General features: G+C 40.5%; 2 protein-coding genes across 2 annotated transcripts; one reads left to right on the top strand and one right to left on the bottom strand.

Moving 5' to 3' along the window:
- The first annotated feature begins 4360 nt into the window (after positions 1–4360).
- ctr9 (CTR9 homolog, Paf1/RNA polymerase II complex component) lies at positions 4361–12407 on the top strand. Its single transcript, XM_080031597.1, has 23 exons — positions 4361–4506; positions 5708–5806; positions 5927–6166; positions 6264–6381; positions 6466–6555; positions 6796–7052; positions 7158–7265; positions 7362–7598; positions 7722–7940; positions 8076–8259; positions 8353–8441; positions 8553–8738; positions 8938–9025; positions 9118–9266; positions 9353–9469; positions 9556–9701; positions 9792–9863; positions 10197–10332; positions 10444–10587; positions 10677–10825; positions 10907–11003; positions 11098–11210; positions 11667–12407. Exons 1-23 carry the CDS (start codon positions 4462–4464, stop codon positions 12091–12093), a joined length of 3510 nt encoding a protein of 1169 aa, XP_079887723.1. The 5' UTR covers positions 4361–4461; the 3' UTR covers positions 12094–12407.
- A 1000-nt stretch (positions 12408–13407) lies between these two features.
- Positions 13408–20313, bottom strand: eif4g2a (eukaryotic translation initiation factor 4, gamma 2a; the record flags this gene model as incomplete). Its single annotated transcript, XM_080034271.1, has 20 exons — positions 13408–14590; positions 14731–14852; positions 14941–15149; positions 15260–15464; positions 15550–15808; positions 16203–16418; positions 16506–16610; positions 16695–16805; positions 16954–17064; positions 17161–17324; positions 17429–17570; positions 17739–17921; positions 18008–18118; positions 18267–18418; positions 18525–18591; positions 18677–18811; positions 18901–19003; positions 19140–19265; positions 20050–20106; positions 20246–20313. Coding segments are annotated over 20 exons (2712 nt in total), but the record flags the coding sequence as incomplete, so codon positions are not given.
- Between the last annotated feature and the right edge of the window lie 2614 nt (positions 20314–22927).

The raw sequence follows: 22927 nt of genomic DNA, 5'->3' as shown, positions 1-22927 counted from the left end.
ACTTGCCAAAGTTCAGAAAAAAATTTAGTTTTTAGTTGTAAAATCACATTATATGTAGCACATTGACAGTAAAAGTGACATCGTAACCATGTGTCATGGCACACATCTAAATGTTTTTTTAGTGAGCTTGATTTGACAGCTTCACTTGGTGAAGTGTTGTTGTTCTTACATCAGAACAGGGAAAAAACGGTTGAAAAAGTGTTTTTACAACTGTTCAAAATGGGTACTTTTTGATTGCAAATCAAGCATATTGTTCTTCTGCTTCTATGAACTAGTATTTCTTAGTCTGCTCATGCTCAGGCAAGTTTAATTCACCGTCAGTCTGGATTTGTATCGGCTAGTTTTGAACATGGCTTTTCACTTTTCTTTGATTCAAACTTTCCACTCTGATAATATTCTTGTTGACTGCAGCTACAAGATGTGTGTGAGGTGCCATACAAGAGATGTGTCACCTGCAAAGGATCTGACTCAGGTTGAAACTTGAAATCATTAGTTTTTCGGTCTGGATCTGGCCCAGAGTCTGCCAATTGAGCATGTAGGATCTATGACGCAAGATGCCGATTTTTGTTGTTCACCCTGTTTTTTAGATCACTAAACCCTTGTATTACAGATTCCAGCTCATACATTAATAAAATAAGAGGACAATAGCTAAACCCTCACCTGACCATCTTTGCTCTTAGCTCAGTGATCTCCAGAGTGAGCTGCAGATTTATGTCTTCACACTGAGCCACCGTCCTCAACAGGCCACTGTTCTGCTCGCTCAGCTTGCGGTGAGCGCGCTTCAGCTCAGCGACTGTCCCTAACAGGTCTTTTCCATCACTGGAGCCAAACAAACAATTAGTGGTGAATAATGACAACGTACTGATTATGGGGGCTAAACGCATGCAGTGATTAAAAGAGTGGTGGTTAACTTACCAGGAACACTGGTGGCTTTCCAAAGAAGCAGCAGCTTTGCTTTGAGAAGATAAGAAATCCTGCCCTGAAAGTAAAATCAGCTTTTATAAACTATACCGCATTGACGTGATCAAGACATTTCTCAGAAGTCTGGACAAAGCAGCGACAGCCTACCATTTACAGGCAATTCAGAGGAGTCGGGCCACGACACTTGACTGACGTCCACATCAGCCCTAAAACACAAGAAGGGTCTTTGGTTCCCACAGCTCGGAGAAAACACGGATGAATAGTTTTCGTCAAAAATGCACATGAAATTGAATGGCTTTAGGGGATTTAGTTTACTCTAAATAAACATCATTTTATTGTAGGTCATCTTCCTTTCTTTCGTTTTTAGGAATAATCTATCTAGATCACAGAGAGGATATTCAGACTTGTAGACTTCCTGCCCGAAGAGCAGTACAGGAAGACGTGTTCAGATATTTTACTCAAGTAAAGTAGTAATAACACAGATTACAAATACTCCATTACAAATAAAAGTCCTCCATTCAAAACTTTTAAGAAGAATTACAGTAATATCAACTAAATGTAGCTAAAGTATCAAAATGAAGTACCTGTTGTGCAAAATGGCACTTATCAGAGTTTTATATTTTGACATAAAGAAAATATTTGTTTTGAATGATGCATTTACATGTAAGCAATGTGTAGGGCTTTCCACAATTTATAAACTGTTAGTTACTTAGATCGTTTTATTTCTGAATCCACATCATATCTTTAAAGATCGTGACATATGTTATATGGAAAGTATTTATCTGAAAAGGAACTACAAACAAACGGCTCCTAAATAAATGGAATGTCGTAAAAAGTTAAATATTCCCAACTGAAAAAAAGGTGGCGGTATAAAGGAGCATTACATTTCAAATATAGTTCAAATTGCTTTGTAGTGGAGGCAGCCACGGGTGCAGGCAGGGGTTTGGGATTAATCTGTTTCGCCTCCTGTACAGTTTTGTACCCACCTGTCTTGGCTGCAGGGAGCGATCCACTCCCTCATGGTGGAGTGGAAAGCCTCTCTGCTCACATGCGGGTCCTGACTGTCGGGATCCAGGAGCAGTCGCAGGGAAGCCAGTCTGTCCTCCTCGGGACTCTGTGCCGTCATGGTCTGCAGGTATTGCACTATGGTGGAGGACAACACCTCTCCTGATGCCAACAGAGAGAGAGAGAGAGGGAGAGAAATAGAGAGAAGAGAGAGAGAGAGAGAGAGAGAGAGAGAGAGAGAGAGAGAGAGAGAGAGAGAGGGGACAGACAGCAGTAATCAGAGTCTATTGCTGTAACGCTGGCTTTAAGCCGCATGTGATTATTTTGAATCTGTTTTTGTCAAAATCACCTTAAGCCTATGTTACCTGTGCTGGAGGTGTTGCACGCATTGTACATCATGTCAAGGAGTTCATGCTCAGAGAATCCACTTGTGTCTGTGTTGTCCTCGAGCGCTTCCCTCGTCCCACAGCCGGGGGACTCCCACACTGAACAGGTAGAGGTGGGCAAATGTTAGTTAGTGCAAAATCATGCAGATGAAGTGCACATGTACAGTAAAACATGTATGTGTAGGTGCGTTTGATACACTCACCATCATTATCTTCAGACATTGTGCTTGTTTGTCCTGTCTCTCACGTACCTACATGTCCTGATATATAACATCAAATACATCCATTTAATGGATGCAATTATATAAAGGCCAAAATGCACAGTAGGAATACAGGCAACAATTTAAACACACATTCAAAAAAGAAATATGGAAGATGTCAAGTGATTTTTGTAACACCTCTCATACAGTAGTAAGCTTTTTTTTATTTTAATCTTACAGCTAGGTAGAAACATGTGAGGTTAACTGTCTCTCACGGATCATGCTGATGGCAAAACTGAGTTAAAAAAGTAACACGTTTTCAAGAAGGAGTACAAAACATTTAAAACAAATGTGGTTTAAACTAAATCTACCCAACTTAAATATGTTTTCTGTTTTTGTTAAAAATACAGAGGAGATAGTGTTACAATAAATTATTTGTAAATTGAGATTATGAGGTTTTGATTTAGTTTTTCTTGTAATTAAAGAATCATTAAAAAATAGATACAAGTCAAAAGTTAAATTCTTACTTCTCAGTCCAGGGCCGGCTCCTCAGAACAAACCTGTCAAATGTTACATGATCAGCTTCATTTTCATTATAATTGTTTCTAGTCTTCCCCTGATTCACTGTGCAAAATAAGTCTTCAAGATGCTCTTATGCTTGTTTTCCCTGCTTCCCATCAAAACCAGCTGACAAACCCCAGCAAACCCCCCCCCCCCCCCCTCTCTCTCTCTCAGCCCTCCTCCGCCATGTCTCCCACCTCATGCGGCAGAGGGCTCTGACAATGATCCAGTTCTTGGATTTAATTTCAAATTCACTGTTTTTAACATATAGAGAATCCAATGGCTGACAAGCATTTATTCCCACAAAATGTTAGGAGTAAAATCTCCTTTTCAAGTCCATGTGGTAAAGGAAATGATTCTCAAATGTATTTGAAATACTAATAATGCTACTGAAACTGATGTTTCTTTGAATATTGGCTGACTTTCGTCTGCATATTTAATTTTTGAAGACAAAGTGATACAGAATCCCATGAGACTGACTGAAAACACACTAAAAGAAACAATAAGGGTTTAATGTTATTGTGTATTTTACTCCACCTTACTTCAGAAGGGATTATTGTACTTTTTACTCAAAAACATTTATTGGTAGCTTTAGTTAGGCCTAATATTAGTTGTGTGGTTTTTTTCAGATAAAGGTTTTGTACATCAAAGATAATCCTAAAAGACTGAATTAATTGTTTAACTAACAGTGTCTTAAAATTTTAAAATTAGCTCCATTGTGACACAATTAAACATTGCTTGGATGTAAATGCACCATGAGAAACAAATGTCAAATAATGTATCTTTGATATAACACTAATAGTGTAATTTTGCACAACATGGTATGGCCTGGCCTTCTTCATTTTGATACTTTAAGTAGGCTATTTGACTGGTAGGCCTTAATAGGTCTACTGTAATAATTCTACTGGAGTACACTTTTGAACTAAGGACTTTTGCTTGTAGCCAATGGAGTATTTGTATTCAGTGTTTCTGCTAAATAGCCAGGACTAATTAGGCTAAGTAAATACCTTTAAAGGCCTGCTGCTCTCTTCAGGCAAGTCAATAAACGTCTGAATAATTTACAAGTCTCCATGTAGATTATTCTTATCTTGCTTATCATTAACTTTATTTATAAATGAGCATATCATTTTGTTGTTGATGTTATTACCGTGTAGGCTAAAACCGTGTTTTCTTCCTAGAGCATCGTGTTCTTTTTCTCCAGAGGGAACGGTTTCGGGTTCCCTTTTGAATCAGCCCGGAATCGTTTTCAGTGACACCGTCCTTGTGTTTGTTTCCTATCGGAACGAAGCATGAAGTAGCTCCCGAGTCCCGAAAGACAACGGGCTGGAGATTTATTTTTTAAATTATCAATACATTTAACTTCGAGTGGATTTTTTTCCTCCGTCAAGATGTCTCGGGGCTCTATTGAGATCCCTTTACGGGACACGGATGAGGTAAAACTCGTTTAATGTGTACATTTGATGTATTAGCGGATTCTTGTTTGACTCATTGAACCTCGCTGTGCTGCTAGCCGTGTGTGCTAACTCCAGCTAGCATGAGATTTAGGTGTATTTGTTGTGGAGTAATAATAATAATACTGTTATATTGTATGTACCGAAGAGAAGTGCTTATAGTAGTAAGCATTATTGATTTCTGCATAAACATGAGCTCTGGTGCAAATGAATCGCTCAGTAACGGTGATGTTTTTTTGTCATCGACAAACATGTCAACATTGAATCCAAATGTTACAGAAGTAATTTATTATCTTAAGAACTTGGTGAAGTGAAATGAAACGCCATATCTCAATATACATAATATGGTATATCAAGCTATTGGAGTTTCTGTTTAAATCTTAACTTTCTACTGCAGCGGAATGTTTAATTAAAGTTGAGAAGGCATCAAAAGTAATGACACATCTGTATCTCAATTCATAATAGCAATGTGTGATGTGGATAACAGTATCACATTATATGTAGAGTTGTACGGTTTATACAGAGAGGTGTTTATAGAATTATCCTATATAAGCAGGATGGGTACCTCTCATTACAACAATTTAATTCAACAGCCTCCATAATAATAATAAACTTAATTTGTATAGCACCTTTTCATGCAAGAAATGCAGCTCAAAGTACTTTACTATATAGGAATTACATGCAGAACGCTTAACAGGAAAAACGTAATGGAAGAGACATAAAAACTGGACAGAATGACATCATAAGATAATAATATTGAAAAAAAACACTTTATTAATTAAGCTAAAATAAGATGGAATAAACCTTAAAAACTATTGATGGTAACAGTAAAAATATGAAACATTAAGTAAGAATGCATAAAAAGTCTTTTTTATTTGTTTTACTTCAGTTATGACAATTTTTTACTTTTAAGAAGCAAAAACTCAAAAAGGTTTTTTGTGTGCAATATGCAATACATTGTATATTGTTGATGCACACAAATGTCATGTGATATTCCAATAATGCCGTTCTGCACATTGATGTGAAACGGTAACGGAAAATATCTCAAGGTTGATCAACAAATAGTCTCACAGACTGAATCATTACATCATCTAACCCTCACTCAAAACACTCTTAAATGAAACAGAGTTTGCGTTTTTTCAGACATTGATGAATATTAACTCGTATAAATTGCATCTTGCAGGTCATTGAGCTCGACTTCGACCAGCTGCCCGAGGGAGATGAGGTCATCAGTATCCTGAAGCAGGAACATACACAGCTACACATCTGGATCGCTTTGGCGGTGAGTCCATAGAGCTACCAAAAACAGTAGTGACATTAATTATCCACATGTTAGCTCGATGACTAATCAAATGTAGCCCATTTGAAAAGTGCTGACAGTTAGCGCTTTTGTTTATTCCAGTTGGAGTACTTCAAGCAGGGCAAAACAGAGGACTTTGTCAAACTTTTAGAGGCCGCTCGAATCGATGGAAACCTCGACTACAGAGACCATGAGAAGGACCAGATGACCTGTCTGGACACATTGGCAGCTTACTATGTCCAACAGGCGCGTAAAGAGAAAAACAAAGATGCCAAGAAAGAGCTCATCACACAGGCCACGCTGCTGTATACTATGGCAGACAAAATCATCATGTACGATCAGGTAAGAATGAGCTGGTGATTATGAGAGAAAACAAACTGCTAATGGTTCCACTAATGTCCCATTCTAAGTAAATATAGAACGCTCTTTGCTCATTCAGAACCATTTGTTGGGAAGAGCCTGTTTCTGCTTGCTGGAGGGAGACAAGATGGACCAGGCCGATGCTCAGTTCCACTTTGTCCTCAATCAGTCCACCAACAACATCCCTGCATTGCTTGGCAAGATGAATATGAAAAACACATTCTAAATACTGACCACTGTGATTGATCCACTGAAATAATGACAATGTTGTCCTCCCACAGGTAAGGCCTGCATCTCATTCAATAAAAAGGATTACAGAGGAGCACTGGCATATTACAAAAAGGCTCTACGTACAAACCCCGGCTGCCCAGGTAAACACACTGTCTTCTCAGAACGTATTGCCATTTACTACTGCTATTACAAGAGTCTGGTCGATACTAGATAGCAACATCTTTAGTATAAAAAATCTGGACAACGTTGATGCTGACACCCAGCTGTGATAAGTACATATTATTGTCTCTGTGTCCTACTTCTGTTATTATTGCATCTCAAATACAAACAGATGTGTTAAAGATGACCTGACTTCTCTCTTTTCTCGTGTCACCATATAGCTGAGGTCAGGCTGGGCATGGGCCACTGTTTTGTCAAGCTCGCCAAACTTGAGAAGGCTCGCTTGGCTTTCGGTCGAGCCCTGGAGCTGAACTCAAAGTGTGTTGGAGCCCTCGTTGGTTTGGCCGTTCTGGAGCTCAACAGCAAGGAGGCCGATTCCATCAAGAACGGAGTGCAGCTCCTATCACGGGCCTACACCATCGACCCTAGCAACCCCATGGTTCTCAACCACCTCGCCAACCACTTCTTCTTCAAAAAGGTAGTCTGGTTTGTCATTGAATCGCTGAGTCGGTAACTAAACCACTGTCTTTAACATATATTTTTTTTAAACGGTTATTCACACCGTTGTGTTTTCTACCATCAGGATTACAGTAAAGTGCAGCATCTGGCCCTCCATGCTTTCCACAACACCGAAGTGGAGGCCATGCAGGCTGAAAGCTGCTACCAGCTGGCTCGCTCCTTTCATGTGCAGGTAGGCTATTAACTGATCCTGAGGCAACTTATTGTTTGTCCACAGTGTTATCACTTTCATGTCACTGACATCTCTCTCCCCAATTTTCCCCTTCAGGAGGACTATGACCAAGCATTTCAGTATTACTACCAGGCCACTCAGTTTGCCTCTTCTACCTTCGTGTTGCCCTTCTTTGGCCTTGGGCAGATGTATGTGTACCGAAGAGACAAGGAGAACGCGGCACAGTGCTTCGAAAAGGTTTTGAAGGCCTACCCCAACAACTATGAAACTATGAAGATTCTGGGGTCTCTCTACGCGACATCCGACGACCAGGAAAAGAGAGACATCGCCAAAGTACGCATCATGTACAGATGACTTCATGACAGTTATAATCTTATAGGTTTACTTGTATTGGTCTGCAATTGGCTCGTGTCATCTTTAGCAGAAGGATCATTTTCACCATCCATTGTTTCATAGGGTCATTTGAAGAAGGTAACGGAGCAGTATCCAGACGATGTGGAGGCCTGGATCGAGCTGGCTCAAATCCTGGAGCAGACTGACATCCAGGGAGCGCTGTCGGCATACGGCACAGCCACCCGCATTCTGCAGGAGAAGGTGCAGGCCGACGTCCCCCCTGAGATCCTCAACAACCTGGGCGCTCTACACTTCAGACTGGGCAACCTGGGAGAGGCCAAGGTAGCTACCGATATACTGAAGAACTTATCTAAAATCACTTGATCAGAAAGTGTGCAGAACAATTATATCTGACATTCATATTTAGTATGAACAACAGCAGTGTTTGAAGGATGGGTCGTGTCTTCTCTTCCGCAGAAATACTTCCTTGCATCTCTGGAGCGGGCCAAAGCTGAAGGGGAGCACGACGAGCATTACTACAACGCCATCTCCGTCACCACCTCCTACAACCTGGCCCGTTTGTACGAGGCCATGTGTGAATTCCACGAAGCGGAGAAACTCTACAAAAACATCCTGAGAGAGCATCCTAACTATGTGGACTGTAAGCATGCTGCATCACAATGACAAGAGAGAGCAAGAAAGACAATGGTTTGTTCTTAGCGACCAATTTCTTTTTTTCCTTTTAATCCTGCAGGTTATCTGCGTCTCGGAGCGATGGCTCGTGACAAAGGAAATTTCTACGAAGCCTCTGACTGGTTCAAAGAGGCCCTGCAGATCAATCAGGTACCTTGTCACCTGTTGTAGCGTGAACATTATATGACATCAGAATTCAGGAAAAGCTCAGGCCAAGTCTCCCTTCAAACAATATGACGTAATGTATTCTGTTTGCTGCAGGATCACCCAGATGCCTGGTCCCTGATAGGGAACCTTCACTTGGCCAAACAGGAATGGGGTCCGGGTCAAAAGAAGTTTGAGCGCATTCTGAAGCAGCCGTCCACCCAGAACGACACTTACTCCATGTTGGCTCTGGGCAACGTGTGGCTGCAGACTCTGCACCAGCCCACAAGGGACCGGGAAAAGGTACCGACAGATGTTTTTTTTTTTTTTTACAAATACACTGACCAAAATTTAACTCAAAGCAGTTGTAAATGTAGAACATTAAAGCACTGCTGTGAATACTATTGCCATAATGGAGGGGATTCCCCTAGGCAGATGGGTGGCGGAGGTGAAGGAATATAAATGTTCGATAAGTCAAAGAAGAGTGTTGTTGTCTTGACAGGAAAAGAGACATCAGGATCGAGCCCTGGCGATATACAAACAAGTCATGCGAAATGACTCCAAGAACCTCTATGCTGCAAATGGCATCGGTCTGTTGAGCTTTACTAAGCCTTTTGTAAAGCATTTTCATCGGTTCTACCAAATATGTATAAAGTATTGAACATAAATTTCTGGTGTCCAGGTGCCGTCCTGGCCCACAAGGGCTACTACAGAGAGGCCCGCGACGTGTTTGCACAGGTCAGGGAGGCCACGGCAGACATCAGCGACGTCTGGTTAAACCTGGCTCACATCTACGTGGAGCAGAAGCAGTACATCAGTGCTGTGCAGATGGTGAGGGCCTCACATGTGATCACCTATGGAAAAAAATAGTCTTTTATCCGTTGTTTGTTTTGACTCATTTTAATTCCTCTCCACAGTACGAGAACTGTCTGAAGAAATTTTACAAATATCAGAACACAGAGGTGCTTCTGTACCTCGCGAGGGCGCTCTTCAAATGTGGGAAACTCCAAGAGTGCAAGCAGATGCTGCTGAAGGTAAAGCCAAAGCTACAATGAAAGGCTTTTATTATATGCTACACTATGCAGGGGAGTATAACTTTTCTGATGTGTTTCCAACAAAGGCCCGCCATGTGGCACCCAGCGACACAGTGCTGATGTTCAACGTGGCCCTGGTGCTTCAGAGACTGGCGACCCTTGTGCTGAAGGACGAGAAGAGCAACTTGAAGGCCGTGTTAAGCGCTGTCAAAGAGCTTGAACTGGCTCACAGGTAGTAGACATGATTTACACTTCCTCCTCCTAGTCTGATCCCCTGTCCACCCTGTGCCTTACCATGCAATACTATCTCCTCCTCACACAGGTATTTCAGCTACCTCAGCAAGGCTGGAGACAAGATGAGGTTTGACCTTGCTCTTGCCGCTTCTGAGGCCAGGTCAGTTTGAATTTATTCTCATCACAGTTTAATACGCATGGAGTTTTGACTTTATTTAGTTAATATAATTTATGATAAAGCTTATGCCAATTATTCCCCCCATGTTGGCCTTTGTTAAAGCTTTAGAGACATTAAATATTCATCTTTTGATTAGGTCATACTCTGTAAAAAGAACAATTTTCCCATTCACACTGGCTAATATCAGCGGATGCCAATAGTTTGGCAGTATTGTGGTCCATCTCTACATTTACATGGGGCATGTGCTGGAGCTGTGTTGATTAAGTGTTGTGTTGTAATAACACTGGGGGTTTGGGTGTGTGGTGGGATTTGCAGGCAGTGCAATGACCTGCTGAGTCAGGCTCAGTACCATGTGGCCAGAGCCAGAAAGCAGGACGAGGAGGACAAGGAGCTTCGCGCCAAACAAGAACAGGAGAGGGGCCTGCTGCGTCAGCAGCTGATGAAAGAACAGGTACTTACGGTGCTACTATCCAAACCTTTTTGGTTACTTACTCACGATGACTATTCTTCAGATTTTGCATCATCCCTAAAATGCTTCTCATTCATTCTCCAACCTTGTTAGGAGGAAAAGCGGAGCAGAGAGGTGGAGGAACAGAAGAAGCTCCTGGAGCAGAGAGCTTTGTACGTGGAGAAGACCAAGAACCTGCTCAGCTTCGCAGAGGGATCAAAGGAAATGTCAAAGGAAAAGAGGAAGGGAGGCGGACGTGTGAGTGTTTAAGCCTGACAGCAAACTCATCAGTAATGTCTTTATTGCAGTGAATGCAGGGGAATAACACACCTGTTTTTATCTCTTAGCGTAAAAAGGGAGACATAGATGAGTTTGTCAACGACGACTCCGACGAGGACCTGCCAATGAAGAGGAAGAAGAAGAGAAAGGGTGGCAGCGGCAGCGAGCAGGAGGAGGGAGAGGACGGAGAGAAGAAGCCGCGCAAGAAGAGAAGGAAGTGAGTCTGCTGCTCTGTAGTTTATTTTGAAGGTTGAGCAATGCACACCAGATACTCAGCATATGTTCTGCTGCGTTTCAGACCTACTAAAGGAGGAGACAATGACAGTGACGATGAGGAAGGAGGATCACGACCCAAGAAGCAGCGTAAACAAAAAGAGCGCAAGAGGAATGAAAAGGTCCTTTTCTTTGTTCTTTTCTCATGTCACGATTACTGTTGTTTAACTCCCTCATGTCGTACCTTCGATAAGTTAACCATCCATCTCATTTTAGGCCCAGCCTGAGCGTCTGCCACCGTCTCTCAAAGGAAAGATCAAGTCTAAGGCCATCATCTCTTCTTCTGATTCCTCTTCAGATGAGGATGGACTGAAAATAGCTGAAGACAGGTAAAAAAGCATTCACCTTTTCAGTGTGAAATGACAGATGCATCTCAACAAATTCGAATATCAATGTTATTTAATTCAAATGTGAAACTTTCATACATTGTAGATTTATTACACCTAATGTGAATATAATCTAGAATAAACATACTTTTCAGAAGGTTGACATTTCGGTATTAAAAATCCTTGTTTGATTAGTTTTATGTAATATTCTAATATGTTGAGAAACAGGATTTTTTTTTTCATGAGCTTTAAGCCGTTATCATCTAAACAAACACAAAAGAAAGGCCTGACAAATTTCCCTTTTGTGTAATGAATCTAGAATATACAAAAGTTCCTCTTTTTGAATGGACTTTTCCATGATATTCTAAAGTTTTGGAGATGCACCTGTACATGCTGTGAGAGCCATTAGTAGATCAACAGACAATTGATGAGTGCACATTCTCTCTTTTTCCCACACAGAACCCAGAGAGACAGTGGTTCGGGATCTGACGGCGACGCGGGAGGCCACAAGAAGCGCATTGCGTCTGACAGCGACTCTGACGGAGGTAAGAAGCGCTCTGGCAGCGAGGCAGGCAGCCCTCGGCGCTCTGGCAGCGAGGCAGGCAGCCCTCGGCGCTCTGCGGCCTCGGACGATGACGACTCCGGCAGCGACCGTCCGGTGAAGAAGAGGAGGGTGCAGCGGCAGTCCGACTCCGAGCAGTCAGACAACGAAAGCAAGAAGAGCCGCTCGGGGTCGGACAACGATTCGCGGCCCGGTTCGCCCGCCGCAGCGTCAGACCGTGGATCAGACCGTGCTTCAGAACCAGCATCCGACAACGAGGGCTCCCCGCGCCGCTCCGACAACGCCTCTGAACCAGAGGCCTCCAACAATGAGGACAGCGATTAAAAAAATAAATAAAAATCTCCCCTCACAGACTTGCCCCCGTGTAATGCTGAGAAATATTCTCTCCGCATCTGAATTTTTACTTTCTATTAAAAAGCAGGGATTTCTGTCCGTAGCCTTTGATATCTTGGAACTAGCCTAGATAAAGTGTTTGTTATTTTGGCACAGCGTAATGGTGTGTTCATCAGGTGTACCAGAAAAGTCCCTTTTCACAGATGCTGTGCTTTTGTTAGAGACGGATCTAATGATTTGATTAAAAAAGGTGTCTATTTTCTATCTGATAGTCAGACGAGACACTGACACAAAGATGCTTCAAACTGTCCAATAAAAAAAGAATGAGGAAACTGTGGTTGTGGTTTGTATGTTCTGCTCCCGTTTCAAACATTGAGCCAAAATGGCTGTGTTATTCTTTATTCAAGTTTTGTTTCCATTCTACCAACTTGTAAAAGATGGATAAGCTGAAAGTAAAAAAACAAGTGGACATAAAAATAAACTAATCTTAGCAATGAACATAAAACAATGGATACAGTTTTATGTTCATTGCTAAAATGTATGTATTGTGATGGAACTACAAGCGAATGAGCCTTAAGGTGATTTAGTGTATTGAATTTCAGCAATTAATCAAATGTAATCGTTCCCAAGGAAAAAAAATACCTTCATAAAATATTAAAGGCCGACTTCACCAATTGGAATATGAAGGTGTGTTGAACTCGGAGATCCTATTTAGTATAAATGTGCAAAAAATAAATAAATCGGATCATCCTAGCCTGAGAAAAGGCAGAAAGAGTGTTTATGGTCACACTAACACTATAGTTTCCTTCTTGTGACATCACAGTAAGTAAGTAAATTAAAAGGACAGCTGGGCCAAGGGAAGAAAAACCTGATTCATTATATTATGTGATTTTATAATGATAGAACGCCGGTTCCGTATGGGTGAAGTATTCCTTTAAGTGAAATGGGAGGTTTGGTGATGGAGGTCAAATAACCCGTTTCTCCCAACTCACTTGATATTTTCCATACCTCCAAAGATATAAATTAGCACTGATCCATATCATCAGGTCTTATGACTGTAAAGGCCTTCCTTAACCTGCCTCTACTAAATTTAGGACCATCATGCAGTCCTAGCCTAGTCCTGGACAAATTAACAGAAATGTTCTTAAGGGGAGAAACTCCATCCTATAAAACCTCAGATTTTAGATTTTTTTTGTATGCAAACACAAATGCACCTCTGTTCCTGTAATCAAGTATTTACGAATGATTTAACGATACGTATAATAGAATACATGCAAGTAAAAAAACACAAGAAAATTCTCAGGACACTGAAATGAACCGTTAAACTTTATTCATGTTGCTCTGTAGTTGTACACTCAGCTTCCTGTACTTTACAGTGACACTCCAAAAAGAAGGTGTTAAGTGTACACATACAGTACATTCTTTATAATTTCATGACGATAAAAAGACCATTTAAAAACTTGACAAATATGGCAAACCGACATAAAATCTCCACACATGGTGGTGAACTGTAGCGCAGGAAACTAAGCTTTGGCTGTCTCAATGTTAAAACCGAGACATTCAAGTATAGTCCGAGAGATACATTAGAGGTATATCCATATGAATTGATAAATTAAAAAAGGCCACACAGATTCACTCCTAACAGCACAAAACGTTTTGTACATAAAAAAAGCTCTTGATTCACTAAACTAAATATGGGTAACTGAAATCACACTGTGCAAATAAAAACAGGCCAGGTTAGACATCGTCAAATCCAGATCGTTATGAATTTTCAGAGAAAACGGTCTGCTTTCAAGCACAAGGAAAACCATAATAATTATGGCAGCCAAAACTGCAACGTAGGATCGTTTCAAATCAAGGAAAGTGTATCTTACTATTGCAACGACTCATGATGTTGAGCAAAGTGCTTCTAAAGACTGATTAACAAATTCAGATCAAACAATAAGAAAAGTATTTTTTTGCAATATGATAGAGCCTTTTCTCTTTTGTAAACAGTTGTTAAGTTATGGCAGCACTTGGTGACTCCTACCAGATGTAAAAAGGTGACATAATGGGTCAGATTTTGGTGCTGGTACAGTTTCCTGCACAATACTGCCTACTGTTACAGAAAAAAAAAAAAAAAAAAAAAAAACCAAGACAAAAAAAAAGCCGACTGAAATGTATAAAACATCTGCTGTAGGACATCAAATTAGATAGTAAGGGGAAAATGCTGGCTTAATCTGGCAAACATTTCATAGTGGAATGAATTGTAACAGTGGTTGGAAAATATTTAGAAAGACGAGAGGGAAGGAGTTAAGTTGAGACGGGGGAGAGCACAAGGGACAAAGAGGAAATTTAATAAAAAAAAAAAAAAAAAAAAAAAAAAGAGAACAAAGGAAAACAATTCATTGCATCCTGATAACGCATGGCTTTGGCCTGTTCCTCAGTATTCTTCACCCTCTGACTCCTCTTCTTCTGCAGTCTCCAGCCAGGTTAGCCACTGATTCACCTGCACAACAAACACAATATATATCAGGCCAACTTATTTATGATTTGATGTGTGACGGAGATCAAGATATAATAAAGTCCTTCATATCTTATTCTGGACAGTTACATTGAACAGAGGAACCGGGTCATTCATACATTTACCTGAAATAATGCTTTCCCCTTCCCTGGATACTCTTGAGTGACATCTTCTTTCCATGAAAGGAAGGCTTCTTCTTCAATTATTTCCATGTCATAAAAGTTGACAAAGTAGCGCAGCATCATGCCTGGAAAAGGAAAAGTAACCATCAAGCTCCTACATCAACGTGCATCAGTGGTTTGGGCCTAAGATGCCATGCATACATACATACATACCTTTGGGGAAGCCCTTGGTGCTGCAGTGCACCTGCAGGGCGTACATTGCCGCAACTTGCAGGTCGATGTGATCGTGTAGAAACTTCTGCATAACTGGCTTGAAAGACAGCATTAGTTGCTTCTCTTCATCAAGCTGTTCCTTACTGGGCCCTGCAAGCTGCTCTTCATCATCGTCAGGGTTGATCTCATAAGCAATGTACTGCAAGAAGCTGGCAGACAAGACGACAATCAATATACTTCAAAATACTTGGGAAGCAATATGAGGAAATTGGGATACCAGAGATTGATTTCAACATTAGAAATGTGTGAACTGATGTACCTGGTCATGAGGATGTTGACAAAGCCTTTGTCAGTGTGAAGTTTAGGAGAGATGTTGTCTTTGATCCACTTGTAGATGGACTGTGGAGAGGGATCTACTTTGATCTGCTTCAGCAGCTCCTTTTCCAGTTTCATCAGTGGGAACAAAAAGCTGAGACCTTTTCCCTCCAGGATCTCCAGCATCCGGTCTTTGTTCTGGTCAATTTCTAAACAGATGCATAAAAAAACCCAGTCAGTAATAGTAAGAGACAAACAGAAATTCACATTTGATCAGAGTGAGTTTGGACGTACCAGGTAGCATTTTCTGCATGTTGACCGTGCTCTGCTGGAAGAGGTCAGCCAGCCACTCACGGTCCTTCAGTTTGACCATCTGCTGCAGGCAAAGCAAGAACAGTGGGAAATGTGCACCGTTCTCCAGCTGATGGGCCAAATCTGAGATGCTGACCAGGTCAGCAATGATTGCACGAGCTGCAAACTGTGCCAGGTAAGACTTCACCAGTGGGACTTCTTCCTCAATCTTGGGACACTGATCCAGAACACCCAAAAAGGCCTATCCAATAGAAACAAGAGTGGTTCGTGCTTGAATTTTAATTTTTTATTTAATTTCAGACATATCAAAAACAATACAAAACAATTAAAAGCATAAAAATACAATAAACAAAATGTATGTTTAAATGACTTCACAAAAAGTAAAAAATGATCTGTATTGATGTGATATGCCTGAAAAGGAGCAGGAAGAAGTATACACTTATTTAATCCTACCCCTTTTCCATAGTAACATTTTTTTTTTTAAATTTATTATATTCACTTCTTGTATTCCATATAATCTCTATACAATTGGCGATACTATATTTGACATTTACGATCTATACATACAACTTATATTTCATATCGAAATAGTTAACAGACAGCAAGTATCGTATATTCTGTTTATTAACACAAACCTGCATTAGGTTTTCACCAGCCACAAGGCCCTCAGTGCAGAGTCCATGGATAAGGGTGCTTGCATGTTCTTTATCCTCATCTGATCGATCAAGAGAATACACCACAATCTTGTTCAGCATCTCAGACAAAAAGTGTTTTGGAGCCTTCATCTCCCTCACAGTGTTCACTGCCTCATCGATGTTCTTGCTGTTAAGGTAATCAGCCATTAATGTTTCCTAAAAAAAGAAAAAAGATTAAGTTCAAATATGACGCAAGGCATACAGTAGGTTGTGGATGAGGAAAGCCCAGAGGGTGACACTTACCGTCATTTTGCACAACTCTTCCTTTGTAGGAGGCGCTTTCTTAGTTGACTTAGCAGGTTTTTCCTGAATTGGAGGTGGATTGATTTTCAGGCCAAGCTGTGGGGACTAAACAAAGAACCAAATAAATGATCTGGAACCTTTGATCATCCTATCAGTTCAACAGGCTTGTTTTGAATGTAAAAATGTTACCTGTCCGAGTGGGGAGCCTTGGGCACTTTGAGGGATCAGAGACATATGTGGCTGCATCTTCGGTGCTTGTTTTTTATTCAGGATGAAGGACTGTGCTGGCCTCAGACTGATCTAGAGGGGTGAAGACAGCAGATGTTTAACCAACAACTAAACACCCCTTGACTGAAGGCGTTTGATGTAACAAAAGGATTTGACTTGAGCCTTGACAATTCCAAACAAAACTCACGCAGCCAAAACAATCATAATCTTATTAATGTACCTCTTCCACATTGACCTTCCCCTTCTTGCTGAATCGTGGAGCCATATCCTTGGTGGATTGCATCTGCACCGAGTGATTCTGTTTATGGTTGAAAACTGGTGAATGCTGACCCTTTAAAAAGAGATGTTAAGATTCATAGTTAGGAATTATGTCTATATTCATCGTTATGAAAAAGGCAATGACCACTGTAGATGTACGGTTCTGTACCTGGTTGGGTTTAATGTACGGCTTGCTGCCCGCTTCAAACTGAGGCTGGTGTGAATTGTTGCCGTTTGCAACGTGACCATTGTAGAGTGGGTTTGTACGGTGACGTCCCATGGTAGGGGAATAGTGATCCTGAATGACTCCTGGACCTGTACCTATGCCACTTCCTATCCAAATTAAGACAAAACATACATTAGCTATCGGTTGAAATACTTATGAAAGTCTTATGCTGGTAGCATAACTCATCACTCAGGTGGAAGCTGTGACCTACCAGGCATTTGGCCAAACATATCTGCCAGCCCTCCGAGAGTTTCCCTGTCAAACTTAATCCTCGATGGCAGGAAGGAGGAGTTGTCCATGAAGAATTCATTCCTCATGCCATCGATGTTAGGTGGAATGAAAACCCCCAAATCCTGCAATGCAAAGTCAGATTCTAAGCATACAGGTACACTATAAACTACTAGACCAGTATAATACTAATAAGCAGGTCAATCTGTATACTACATGATGAATCATTCTTTCGCAGCCTACTATGAATGGGAAAACACAATCTCAACGTAAACCATAACAGGTAGACTAACCTTGACTGCATCCTGACGAACTTGGTTGATCGTCTTTGGTCCGTTGTCAACATGAGCTTTGCGAGGTGACCAGTTGTTGTCTCTCAGCTCCACGGTATTCTGCAGGAGGAAACGAATCCTACTGGGCAGTTCCTTGTTGACCGTTAAGGATCGCATGCGGCCAAAGTACTGATCCATCAGAGACTGAAAGGAGAATGTATGTGTTATGGTGATGATCAAAATGGATACTAGGACTGGATGATAATTGTTGTTGCTTCCACATTACTCACCCTAGCCTTTGCATGATCAAGTTTTGGTCCCACTGTTTTCATTATCTGACAGAGGCATTCAATGTCTTCACCCATATCCTTGAGTTGGACGCTCTTCTTCTTATCCAAAAGCTTAAATTAAAAAAAGAAACCCATCAATAAATTTTTTTAAAACTGTTGAGGTGATCCGGGACATTTGTCAAGATGCCCTTAGACAGAAAATGAATAAGGTTAATGATAACGTTGGCAAAATATATAGATTTGATACAATATAACTTACTGTTTTGATGCACTTATGAAGGATAGATTCGTGGATAAGGTTGAGTTTGCCAAGTTCCCCAATGAATTTGATGTTGCCAAGCATCTTGAGCTTCGCAATACCACGCTGCTCTTCCTCCTCAGAGGTGAGTGGGACGTCACTTTTCTCATAGACTACAGAAGGGGGAAAATTTGTTGAAAAACAAATAATTAAAGCCAGTAATAAATATTATAATAAACAATGTTGTATCTGACCAGGCATCAAATATAATTCACTTACGTTCAACATTTCTGGCACGGTTTTCAAACTCATCCTGAAGCTTTGAAATCAGAAGCCTTCTGAAGGTCTGTAAACCAGAATTTGTTCAAGATCAAACAAGATACATAGTAAAGTGAGAATGTTATATTGTGCATCTCCTATTAAATTCTTACGGTATTCTGCTTTTGTGTTGTTAGACTTTCTGTTTCAGACGGGCCTTCAAAGTTTGGTGCATCCTCTGCCAGGCGTAGACATAGCTGAGAGTATAACTGGCTATACTTGGGCTCTTCAAGGGCTTTGTCAACAATCTAAAGTAAAATGATTCATTAAGTTCTTTATATTGATAGGTTAGAGGAATCAACCAGGAGTAGACTTAAGAAAAAGAAAAAAAACTCACCAACAAGATGATTCCTTTCAAGACAAGTTTTGAATCTACACCCACATTGAGGAGCTCATGGCAGAGTTTGTCAAACTTCTCAGGGGTCAGCTTATTTAATATGCTGGGGGGGGGGGGGGGGAGAAAGCAAGTGGTTTTTAAGGTCACACTTTTAGGACAAAGTACCAACAACAGCACCGGCTAATGTCCAACAATATATTCAGGCCCTAGGGCTGAAATTAAACAGATTGGAAACTTACCCTCTGACTTTCCTGAAGATTGCATCATTTTGCCCTTTCTCGTTTGAGGAGCTGGCATCCCGTCTAGTGTTTCGAGAAGGTACCCATCTCTCAACGCCAGAACCTGGGGTCCTCCCCAGGAACTCGCTGCAATGAATAAAAAAAAACAACCAATGTTATAATACAGAAATATTTTTCAAAAGAAGAAGAAACGTTTTATCAAACACAAATATGGTGGTTGAGCTACAAAATACCTTTTTTATCTTAAAGCAATGGAACAAATGTGGTTCAATACCAACTTGTTTAAGTTACTCCTCGCCTTTCAGACACTATTGGCTGCTTTACTGTTTAGCAATCATTCAGATGTATTGTCGTTTCTTGCTTTTTAACCATTAATTTACTGTGACATGTGACAGACCGACTTATTTGGTGCGGGTGTTTATTAGATTTCACTTGGATTGAAATATGTTGTTTATTCTTCAGGCTGCACAACTATGAAGAACATGTCTTGTTCTTAGTCATAGCCATTTGAGAAAAAAGACGTTAGAATAAAAAACACCCAATTAGCTTACATGCTGCCAGCCATGGTAGGAAAATATTGACAATGGCAACACTTGAACCACTGCCAAAGCGGTAGCAGGTCATGCAAATTGAAATTAAAAGCTGTAGGACATCCATTTTCCATTTGTGAAGGTTTATCCTAATAACAGGAAATCATCATCCTTATCAGGGTGGAGTCATACATCAATATATTCAAAGGCTAAAAAAGCCACACATTAGAAACCTCCTTTGCCCAGATGTGCCAAAGTATATTGGTGGCAGTGCAATTTAAGCCCAAAAGAGAAGCTTGTGAATTTAATATGTAATAAAGCCTGGTGTCTATGCATTCCATGTGAAATAATTTGGGTTAAAAAATAAATAAAAAAATCACCTGTTGCCGACAGTCTTGGGATAGTGCTGAGGTGCACCCCCACCTCCTCCCCCTAGACTGTGATGCAAAAAAAAAAAAAAAAAAAAGGAAAAGGGTTTTAACTTAACATAAATAAATGTGAACCTATGTCTTTTGTAAGTGATTGAAGAGGGTTTCAGTATGAATAAGACAAGTGGGACTGGGTAATGTTCAATACCTGAAACGAGAAGGAGCCCCTGGTGCAACGACACTCTCCACTTTGGCGGCTTGACAAAGTATATCTGAAAAGAATTATGTTCTGGGAGTAGCGCAGGAAAACACGACCTGGAAGCAGACAGATATATATATATATATAGATACAATATGAGCCGACAGGTTATCATGGCTTCAAAAGACAAACCAACACACACACACAGGAGGGCTTTTAAGCACATTACAACCAAGTGATAAGAGTATCCGATACGGTGGCATCCATTTTTAGTAACTGTTGAGTGATTCCAGACAGATTGTTGAGCACATGAGCGCCTACACGTGTCCGCACAAGTGAATGTGAAACGGGGACATGGCTAGCCTAGCACACCGCCATGCTAACAGACTGTGTCGACGTTGTTTCCTAATCGCTTTGACCGTTCCTCGGTAATTTGAGCCCAACTCCAAACCGCAACCAGCCGTCTTCTTGGAATCTGACCATAATTTAACCTTAATCCAAGTTACCCAATTTTACCTCATCTAACCCCATATTTGACCCAATTCGCAAAAGGGCTATAGCTACAGGAAACTCAATCCGTGAGAAAACCCGATGTCGACACAACTAGAGTTGTATAACCTTAACCAGATCCGTAATTAAAAAAAATTAAGAGGTTCTAAGAATAATGAAATAAAACGGCATAACAGCTATCCAACACGTATCTCAATACGGTGGTTTCCAAAAACAACAAAAAAAGGCTAGAACACAAACACAGTGTCCAAAACCTAACAATAGTCTAGCAAAGTAGTAACAACGATTCCCCTGTAAAATAACGACAACGGTTTGTATTCAAATATAAAAAGGGGACTTTTACGCAAAGAAGGAAAAAATCCCATCAGCTGATTTTATGAGGTCTTTGTTCAGACACCGGATGTCCTCACACAGCGACATCTTGAGGGGTGTTGTTCTGCTGTAGGCCGCCGGTAAGCTAACGGCTAACAAAGCCATAAACAACCCAATTGGAAATAAAAATACCGAGTTTTTCCTTAACATAAAACCAAAACAGCTGAACTTGTCTTGACAACACATAATCTTAATCAAGATAAATCCACCTAAAAGACGCAGTTTCCATCGACCGGTCGGTTAGCTACCGTTAGCCAGGCGAGGAAAAACATCGAAATATCTTACCTTACAAAGGGAACGTCAGTTTAGTGGTTGTTTCGTCGACAAAGGGATAAAAATGAAGACAATAGAAAATGGAGGTTTTAAAAGTCGTGTTTAAAACCTAGTAAGGTTTTATTGTTAATTGGGAAAAACCACGACGGTTCAGCTGCGGTAGCTGGCTCGAGCGAACACAGAATGCTGACTGTTCGTGTACGTCACTCGGAAGGCGCTTTTTGTTGGAGGCCGTCTCATACGTCATCAACCCACCCTGCCGACGTAACGTGCAGAACAAGGAAAACTCGAGCGTTTCATAATCCCAACAACAATCAACAACACCTCGACATCTCGTAAAAAATTACCCCCAATATTGTTCTTATCGAATTTAACATGTAGCCTACTTATTAAAACCGTTTGAATTATAATATGTTGTATTTGATTTTGTTCAGAGTTACTTTCAAGTGTTTAGAAAATTTGCTTTGCTTAATTGACCAAACCCCATTATTCTTTTACTAGTCCGACATTAGTTCTGGAATGTGTGGCTAGCTTTCAGGATTTTAACTGTTACAATATGTGTTGTTATGGTATTTTCAGAGTGGAAAAAGTAAGTGGATCAGTTTACCCCTTGATTTTTCTGGTCTGTCTCAGTTTACCCCACAGCTGTGGTAAAGTGAGCCACATGACAACTTTTTTTTAAAACAATCATATTTTCACTGCCTTTTGTCTTGAAAAAATTCTGCTAATGCTCATTTCTAGGAAACATCCTGAATTAATGGGAAATGTGTAAATTTGAGTGATAAATCATTTTAGCTCGTCTAGAGGGGAGCAAATGTAAAAAGTGGCTCAGATTACCCCGTTCTCCCCTCTATAGGCCTGTGTGTGTGTGTGTGTGTGTGTGTGTGTGTGTGTGTGTGTGTGTGTGTGTGTGTGTGTGTGTATACAGTATATATATATATATATATATATATATATATATATATATATATATATATATATATATATATATATATTTTTTTTTTTTACTGGCTCAATTTAGGCCCCTGATGTTCGAAGAACCCGAACAATATTATTTAAAAATAAATAATTAACTGCCGCATGATAGGCCCCTGATCTTTGAAGGGGGAGATCAGAGGCGTATCATGAGCCAGTACATTTTTGTTATTTTTTAAATAACATTGTTCTGGGCTACGAAGAAAAAGTAAACAAAGACTTCAAAGAGAGAAGGAGCTTCGGGATTATTAAAAACATTCCCGAAGCTGACTGGATTTTTTAAACCTTTAAATTTTTTCTTTCTGCTTTTTGGTAATTCTATGTCTCCAAATGGTTCAAGAAAATAGTACTAAATAGCTCACATAGGACACAGTTGATTTAGCCTAGTTTTCTTAAAGTGCACCAGATTGATGAATTTTACTTTAAAAGGTTCAAATTTTTCTTACTGGGGGGGGCATTCCCCTGGACCCACCCAGAAGGTCCAGGGTCCCCACCACAGTCTCAAACATACACACAAAGAGCATGTCGGCAAACCAAGATCTTTTTTCAAAAATAAATATG

This window comes from Ammodytes marinus (genome assembly GCF_949987685.1).
Source record: "Ammodytes marinus genome assembly, chromosome: 1".
NCBI classification, from domain to species: domain Eukaryota; kingdom Metazoa; phylum Chordata; class Actinopteri; order Uranoscopiformes; family Ammodytidae; genus Ammodytes; species Ammodytes marinus.
The sequence above is the reverse complement of the archived record's forward strand: the minus strand, read 5'-3'. Positions and strand labels throughout refer to the sequence as shown.

What these genes read in the sequence shown, in the direction of transcription:
- ctr9 (XM_080031597.1), top strand. Translation starts at nt 4,462, where the DNA reads ATGTCTCGGGGCTCTATTGAGATCCCTTTACGGGACACGGATGAG. An exon ending in ACATCTGGATCGCTTTGGCG is followed by an intron (nt 5,807 to 5,926) that starts GTGAGTCCATAG and finishes TGTTTATTCCAG; the next exon opens with TTGGAGTACTTCAAGCAGGG. An exon ending in CTGAAAATAGCTGAAGACAG is followed by an intron (nt 11,211 to 11,666) that starts GTAAAAAAGCAT and finishes TTTCCCACACAG; the next exon opens with AACCCAGAGAGACAGTGGTT.